We start from the raw sequence: 8,982 nt of genomic DNA on the forward strand, positions 1-8,982 counted from the left end.
AGCCATATATTATGGGTTATTACACATTTGCCCTTCCAGTGTTGGAGAATTTTATTCTAAAAATATTTAGTAGTATGCACATTTTTTTCAAGAAAGGGGAAAAAGCTATTTCAAAACTTAAAGGGAAAATATGTTATACAGAGCAGTTATACTTTGCATTATTATTAGTGCTATGCCATGAAATAGCTCCTTGATCATCATTCAGAGTGCATGTACTATTTCTCATTTGTATAATTATGGGACACAAGCACCATGAGGCATTCCCTGGCTCTAGGAGGATGGACATTGACAAATTAATAAAGTTGGCTTTCAAGCCATGACACTGTGCTCATAAGTCGTACAGTATCTCGGTGGCCTCAGGAGTGTAGCACATGGTAGACTATCTTGCCATGTGTTTTTTAATTATTTTCTTCCATTCATTTCTCATTGCTGTGACTTCGGGGGAAAAGGGAAAGTCATTTTGATAATGGTACCTATTAACCCTGACCATGCCTTGTGGGCTTATATAAATATTCCTTTGAAATCCCTGCCTCTCTGGCAAGGGAGCCACTAAAGAAGTGGGTTGAAATGCCAACAATAGAGAATTTTTGTATAGCTGTCATTGTGACCGGTGAAGCAAGGCCACATTTCAAAGGATACAGCAAGTATGACGCCAATTATTATTTGTTACAGTGGTTGCTATTCCCCACATTCCTCTTTCCCTTATTCCACAGTCCTTACTCCATTGCTTTAACTGGTTTAACTATAACACTGTCTATGGTGAGCTCCAAGTCTGCACAACTGCTCTTAACACACATGATGGGGAGTATTGCATGTCTCATGGAGTTTCTGGACCCAGCTCTAGGTTAGGGGGACAAACAATGTTCCGTTCTTATATCGATGGAAACATCTGTTCTGCGTACCAGCTTGATCTTCTTGGCAGATCTATGGTGAAGAGACAGTTGTAATGGCAGGAGCTAGCAGATATGATCTATGGATTCCCTGCTTCTGTGCAATTAATTTTGCTCATATCAAGGCTGTCGCCTGACTCCATCCTCCTTTTTGGATCAGCCCCTCTGAGACATCCGTAACTTTAATATCCATTAGTATGCAGAACATGAACACAAACACAAACCTATGGCACTTCTGCACCCAGTTTTAAGCAGGGATTCAGTTATGATTTGGAAAAACTAGGTAGACCATAACCATCCTCCCCAAGCAATACCCCAAACTTATTTTAAAAAGGAGAAAAATCTCAAGCCTTACATCATTTTATTTAAAATGGGATTTTTTTTTTTTTTACATTTTAAGATATGGGGCCTGATTCATTAAGGAAAGTTATGTAAAAAATGTAATAAGTAGTCTCTTGGACAAAACCATGTTACAATGCAAGGGGTGCAAATTAGTTTTCTGTTTTGCACATAAGTTAAATACTGTCTGTTTTTCATGTAGCACATTTGTGAATCCTTCACAAATAATGTTTTTATGGACCACCTGTAGTTTTTGCCTACAGTTAATTATAACAACATTAAAACTAATAGGGAATTATTATGGCAGCATGCTTAAAAGACAGATATATCAAAAAGTAACAGGATGTGTTGTGGAGTAATCTGTTTTCTATATAGGTTGCGAGGAGAAAATCATTTTTAATTGATCAGTATGAAAATATGCAGAGAGATCAAAATCTTCAGAATCTTCAGCCTCCTCAAGGTGGACACAATTGTACCCGATCACAAGCGCGAAAAATTATTCAGTGGATGAAACAAAGCAGGTACTTTTTTATGCTATATAATTAACACAATTTATAGTTTCTTATTTATATTAAGATACATTAATTATGTACTGCCACTTCTCCTACTGCCTTCATTGTAACACCATTAAACTGCACTCATTTAGTTTCCCACTACAATTTCCATACCGCCACCTCTAAATTTTATATAGATATTTTTTTAACTTTTTTTTTTTTTTTTTTTTCCCCCAGACAAGAGTTCATCTCTAACAAAAATGGGGTTCAGATTACATCAGAGTTTGATCTCTCAGATGGACGGATAAGATTTTCTCTGCCACCGAATGAGCCGAAGATGTTCCCCATTTCGATTGAGAATACATCTGATGAGTCGGTGACTTTTGTTGCCTACAAACTTTTACGTAGAATGCACACCTTTTTATTCCAAGATCAGCATAATGTTTCTACTACTAATTCCATAATCCTGGGTCCAGGTGAGAAGTGTTGTATGGTCAATATAAACATAACATTAGTTTGGGCTTATTAAGAAAATTACTCTTTGTGTTCTACCTGTCATATATTAAAGTTACCGATTGGAAATTTAGTGGTTTATATACACTCCAATAGTCTTCTCATTATAGGCTTCTGCCATTGAGTCTCTACTTTCATAACTAAACATGTATTGTCTCCAGTTTTGTAAACAAAAATGTTGTGATGATGGTGTCGTAATCTAATATTATTGTATAGTGTGTGCGTGTTTGGGGGAGGTGGGGGGCAACAAAAATATTTACTGTGTGTCCATCCTCCTTCCTGATTCCCCATAAATCCAGCTCTGATCAGAGGCAATAGTTGTATTTCTATACACAAGCATGTATAGAGTTCATCAGAGTCTAACTTCATTTGCTGAAATACTCCCTGTGACTGTGGGTCCAAACAGTACTCTAAGGTTACTGTACATACCTGTACATAAAAGCCTGCTAAGGTGCCCATTACAGACAGTGTGTGTACAGTATTCATCATTGTAATGTCAACTTTTGTTTTAGCATGTAAATGTTTGAGATGGAATGCTTTATTTAAAATACCGTAGAGGGTGTGAGATACCGTTTGTTTTTTTGTAAATGCAGAGAGTGTGTGTATGTGTGTGTGTATATATATATATATATATATATATAATATATATATATATATATATATATATATATATATATATATATATATATATATTTGTACAACAGAATCGCAAAGCAATATGGTGAGCTTTTATCATTCTAATTAAATGACATATAGATTTATAGCATGATCTGCATGGTAACTGTCTCTCCTCACATAAAAGTTTACATATTTGGAACCTAAACTCTCTATTTTTGTGTTATCATTTCTATGTTTCTTACTTTATGCAATTTTTCTTCAGCATGACAACATTTTCAATAGTACATTTTGTTGGTCATAAGCATGCCCTATTAATATATTCAATATACATACTGCTTTACACAGTGCTGAACACAGAATTTCTTATTTTGGTGTAAGACAGAGAAAGTTGTCCTAGGTCTAAAATAACTGACAAACAAAATCCAGTTAAGGTCTCATGCAAGTTCCAGGAACAATTCATTTTAGAGAGAACCTACAGACAGCCTGTTTTGTCTGCATTGGGGTTCATCAGTGCAGGCTAAGGTTTTCTGATGTGAATGTTGTTATACAGTCAGCTTAATTGAAACAATTAGAAGAGTTAAGGAAATATTTAAACTATGGAGAATACATAAATAAGCCACTTTTGTATAAGAGATTAAACTTCTGTGTAATGATATAAATGGATATCGAAGTTTCCCAAATTCTCATAAAACACTGGAAAGCTCTGTTTGTTCAAGAAAAAAAATAATTCTGTATTCGAGTTACATGTGCTGAGAAATGTGAAGAAATAGATTAGAAATACACTTTTCTGTTTAATTGTATTGTATTAATGTGTTTAAAATGAAAAGACATTTTAATAGCTGGTAAAATTTAAATCTTATAAGATCAAGTGTACTGTTAACATTTGTTTTATGTATGTTTGTTTTTTTTTACCATATGTAAACTTGTCTTCATTCTAGGTGCTGTGTATGATATTGATCTTCGTGCTACAACAGATTATTATGGGTATTTTCCTGTTACACTTGTGTTTGAGTTCATGGAAGGAAATGGAGGGTCCAAAAAGAAATTTCTTATTGGAAGGTTTATCTCAGCCGTTTCCAACAGTAAATTAGCAGATGACCTTGCACCAACTTCCAGATACATTCCCTATCAAAGAAACCTTATTAAAAATGATGAGAGGATTGAAGAAGAAGGAATCCCACCAGACGGGTCAGTTGCAGTTTTTCAATATTAAATCAAATTCATATTTTTTTTCACTCCTCCCCACACGCCTCTCTTTAACCCACATTATTTTGGCTTTGTCCACACTGTTTCTTTGGTTCTCTCCAACCTACTGACAGTGGAATGGACAAGTGACATACGTGGGTATTGCACTTGTTAAAAATACTTGGAAAAACCTCAGCAAGCCCAAAAAATAAATTAAAAACCTTCCCAAAGTTTTAGAAAGTAACTTCTAGTGTACTCCATAATATTACCTTATTTTATGTTTAGATTATTTTTATGACTTCCCATGCCCATCTGCCTGCTTTGTTTAACACTTTGAAGTGTTCATATTTTCCAGTTGTTTTGTTTTTTTTTGTTTGTTGTTGTGGGTTTTTTTCCACTCCCCCCAAAAGAGGGGTAAAGTCGACAAGCTAAAGATCTATACATAATACCTATTAATATTTCTGCTACAAATAGAAAGAAAAAATAAACCTAAGAAAACAAAGCTGTAGGTATAGTAACCTAGAAAAAAATAAGCCGGTTTTCATACCCGTTAAAATAGATTGAGATCATGCCATACGATAAGGAGCTACAGCCTAGAGGCTAGCAGAAGCTATTAGATTTAAGAAATACAGAGACCTTTTTTATAATCTGTCTGAACAACATGGATTCCATGGGTAGAAGGGTGAGACCTGTTAAAACTTACAACTTACAAATCGCTCATTTAATTTTTATGGGGAAGGCCTGAAGGCTCACTATACTCCAATATTGAAAGGGGAGAGCAATACGTATTTGGAATGGGTATGTTAACATTTTTCTGAAAAGCCGAATATTTTTCTCCCAAGAGAACTGGGAGGGGGAAGCTAAAAGTAACTACTAAAAGCACATTAAGAAAAAGAATGCCGGGTCAGAGTTTATATCCTGGTATATGGCTTTCCTATACTAGGAGAACTATTAATAAATAGGTGCAGGATATACTTAAATTCTGTATATTCTCCCAGGTCTGTGACTTACCATTTAGAAAGGGAAGTGCCTCTTGGTGACTTCAGTCCTCCTTCACACCTCAAAAACCGCATCAGAGCAGGACTGTTCTCTAGCAAAGCAACTTCAAGTGAAAGGTAAGCTAAAATATTGCATGTTTACAACGAGTTGGAATCTTGTAGAGCTTAACTTGCATGTTTGCATGTTCCTAAAATTACTTACTTAATTTTCGAGTGCAAATGTTTTTTTGTATCTTCAGGGAATTTCGACACTAAATTGCAACCTATGATGTTAGAAAAAATAAATCTTCTTTTCTTTTTTAGAATTACTTAATTTAATGGTTCATAGGAGCAATCTTTTCAAAATAATTAGGGCTGCAGAAGTTAACACAACAATTTAGATTATAAATAATCAATATTATGATATGACATTCCTCTCAAATTAACATAGGCAATAGTATAGTGTGATATGTAAAAACAAACAAATAAATGATCGGGATAAAATGTAGATATGTTCTTATTTGGAATCCCATATATAATCTAGACTCCAGGATGAAGGAGAGGAAGGATTCAGGAAGATTAGGATGAGGAATCATGGGAAGTAGAACCTGGCGGTTTTCAATTGTACTTTTTAATCAGACTACATTTATCTATGACTTGTTTTATGTATGATTTGTAATACTCGCGGTCTGGTGCTGCAGTTTTTGTTTTTTTATAAATGATCATGATATTAAAAACACCACATTTTAGGTCATGTTGGTACAAATTATTAACGATCACCAGTGTTTTTTTTTTTTTTTTATTTTTTTTTTGTTTTTTTTTTATTTATTTTTTATTTAAACTTTTTATTTATAACGGCAGATGAGTATAAAGTACAACAGTGCGTGACAAACATATTATCTAAGTACCGGGATTACAAAATGTAAAGGCTCAAATAAGGAAAATAAAAAATACATAAAAACATCAAAAAACATTATAGATATATTTTTCACATCCCAGTACATTCCACCTGGGGGATAAAGAACTACAAAATGAATATTGAGGTAGAAAGTCTTCCCAAATCCAAAGGTGCATCCTGCACTGTTGTACGTATTTAGCGTATATAACAATCTGCCAGAATTTTTTATTTTTTTGGGGGGAAGGAGGGAAGGGAAAGGGACAGACCAGGTTGGGTGCATAGCCTCGTCTGAAAACTCACCACAAGTGTGATATCACCAGTGGTTTTACAGTCTTGAAATTGTTGTTTTCTATTCTAGGAAATTGGTGTCCTCCTCTCTAGACTTCAACAACTATGATGAAAAATTCCACTTGTTGCTGCACCTTGAAGAAATACAAATGGAGATTGACATCCGGAAATATGATCAGATCAGGCAGAAAATGAGCAAAGATACAAGAGACAGACGCCTCCTAATCCTCGATGTAAGTGTGAAACAAGTCTCTTGGTCTGATTTTATTTATAATTGTATATTTCTGCTCTGCTACAATCTTGCAAACTTTTATTATATGAACAATTGCATGAATATTGACGTCCCTTTATTGCATATAATGTATCCAGAGAGAACGGTCTGTGCTAGGGCTCTGTTACGTGATATTTCTCAGCTGTGTTTGCTAAAGACAAGCATGACATTGGGTTTGAACAAACTATCTAACATATGCCCAATACAACCTCCACTTGCTTGTGGGAGGATTTGTTTTGAAAATGTATTGTCATCAAATGAGGAATTGTAATTGGCGCACTGACAATCGGCAAACATTGACCGGACAGCGTGAAAATAGACTTGTAAACAATAACACCATAAACCTTTTGCAGTTATGGATGCACTATTGCTAAGCGCTCATACACGCCACCCCATCTTATAACCAACAGCACATGGTGTCCTGCATATAGTCAGATTAGAAAATATCGGCTAAGTTGTTCATTGCCATAGAGTGATTTGTGGTGTCTTGATATTGCGTGGATGGATTTCTGGTAATGTTGTGCAAGAGCTTGGGGTTAGTATGGTGGTTGAATGGAGCTAGAAATTTGATGAGGCACCAGAGTAGATAGCTAGGAGGGTTGCGGAAAAGAGCAATCAATGTTAAGTGCAGTGCAAGTAAACTTAAATAGGAGAGGTGTAAAATATATTCTGCACTTAACATTGATTATGTTTTTCCACAGTCCTCCTAGTTAAGTGCAGTATATATTTTTCTGCAACCCTCCAGGTTATCTCCTCTGGCGCCTCAACAACGTCCATAAGGACCCACTGCTCTGTCGCAAAACCACAGAAATCAAGATACAGGACATCAATATGCCACACACAAGCCCCACAACAATCAACAGCTAAGCATAAGCTTATTGCATTGTACTGTAAACTTTCATGATCTGTGAAAGGCCTTGTAGGTACAATGTACTCCCTCTCTTTCCAGCTTGTAAAAATTCTTTAAGCTAAACCTATAAATTACACATAGTTACTGAAGCAAACACATGTAGCACATACAGTAGTTGTGCACACTTTCAAACCACAAACAAACTTGTTATACAATGCCACTATTGCTAATCACATCACTAATATTCTGAAACTGTTAAAGTATTTTTAATTGTCTCTGTTCCTACATGTCCATGTTGGTGCTATTTGAAACAGTTTGTTTAAAAAAAAAAAGAAAAAAAGATTGATATAAAACATTTTGCATAACTTTTGCCATTGGAAAAAAGGTGGATCAATTTGCATCATTCAGTCAAGTTTAGAAGGTCTAAAAATATCTGTGTTTATACTTTCTTTGTGCATAAACCTATCTAGTCGCTTTAGAACAGTGCATGTGTACAAAGATGATCCTGTGTTGCTTCTCTTATTACTATAGGTCCCTGGTGTAGCGGAAAACAGGCCTTCAGTGTTAAGAGGAGATCACCTTTTTGTGACCTTATCTGATGAATATGATGCACCTGAAAAGATCAGCTATAAGGGCTATGTACATGGCGTCGAACTGGAAAAAGTCAAACTCGGATTTTCTCAAAAGTAAAGATCTTTATTGTTCAGGACTTAAGAGGAGGGATTATAGTTTATAGCTTAGTATGTTTTGTTTATGAATATTTTTGGCTCATCTCTCTCTCTACATAAGGAGAATGTGGGGTAAATGACTGCTTACTCATCTCTATACTATACACTGAAACATGCAGAACTTTAATTTTTGTTCAGTTTACAAGAATGTTGTTCGTTACAGTAATACTTAGCATCCCTTTGAATAATTATGGGCTTAGATTATACATTTGTGAATTGCTCATTGTTTTGAATATCACAATTGAACATTATAGAAAATTTAAAATACAAATCTGGCATTGTCCAAGGTAAAATAATTGCAATCAAATATAACTTGCAATATCAGGAAAACAGACTTTATTTTTTGCTATATTAAAAAAAAATTAATAAAAGATATATATATCTATATATATATATATCTATATATATATATATATATATCTATAGATATAGATATAGATATAGATATATATAGATATAGTATCCTTGGAGTCCAGTGAACATTGCCCAGTCTTTATTAAATGTGTTGCTATTGTACTTGTGAGTACAGGGGCAGAACTCTACATCACCAGGCCTGTAGCAAACGATAAGAGGCGGCCTGGCGATGTGATCTGTCCTCTTGTGGCACTCTGCTCTTCTTGTGTTTGAGTTTCACTGTATATGCTCCCAGATAAGTAGTTGAAGGCAGTGGCAGAACTATCACCATTGCAGAGAGTGCAGCAGTTACTGGCATCCCCCAAACTCCAGGTCACTGCACCCCTGCAACAGTGTTATATCTGCCACCTTGTCAATGTTTCTTATATTAGTTTTTCTGCACCTATAAATGTGCTTCTCCATATAAATTCCACCTATAGGGTGTTAAAGGTATGTTATTTATACTAATGGCTGTTACCTGGTTACTGCCACCTCAACTGTGGATGTGTAAAAAAAAAAGAAAATTAGGTTGTTAAAT

The 8,982-nt window shown here is 35.0% G+C and overlaps 2 protein-coding genes across 2 annotated transcripts in view; one reads left to right on the forward strand and one right to left on the reverse strand.

Moving 5' to 3' along the window:
- The window catches only part of MOV10 (Mov10 RNA helicase), a 76,296-nt gene that overhangs the window by 34,558 nt on the left and 32,756 nt on the right, over positions 1 to 8,982 (forward strand). Inside the window, exons 3-8 of the mRNA XM_075196261.1 lie at positions 1,605 to 1,750; positions 1,961 to 2,199; positions 3,793 to 4,042; positions 5,038 to 5,154; positions 6,273 to 6,435; positions 7,855 to 8,009. Of these exons, the coding sequence (XP_075052362.1) occupies positions 1,605 to 1,750; positions 1,961 to 2,199; positions 3,793 to 4,042; positions 5,038 to 5,154; positions 6,273 to 6,435; positions 7,855 to 8,009 (1,070 nt within the window). The remainder of the gene's footprint in view (positions 1 to 1,604; positions 1,751 to 1,960; positions 2,200 to 3,792; positions 4,043 to 5,037; positions 5,155 to 6,272; positions 6,436 to 7,854; positions 8,010 to 8,982) is intronic.
- Positions 1 to 8,982, reverse strand: part of PPM1J (protein phosphatase, Mg2+/Mn2+ dependent 1J) — a 315,203-nt gene that overhangs the window by 28,793 nt on the left and 277,428 nt on the right. The window lies entirely within an intron of this gene.

This window comes from Mixophyes fleayi, chromosome 2 (assembly GCF_038048845.1).
Source record: "Mixophyes fleayi isolate aMixFle1 chromosome 2, aMixFle1.hap1, whole genome shotgun sequence".
Lineage (NCBI taxonomy): Eukaryota > Metazoa > Chordata > Amphibia > Anura > Limnodynastidae > Mixophyes > Mixophyes fleayi.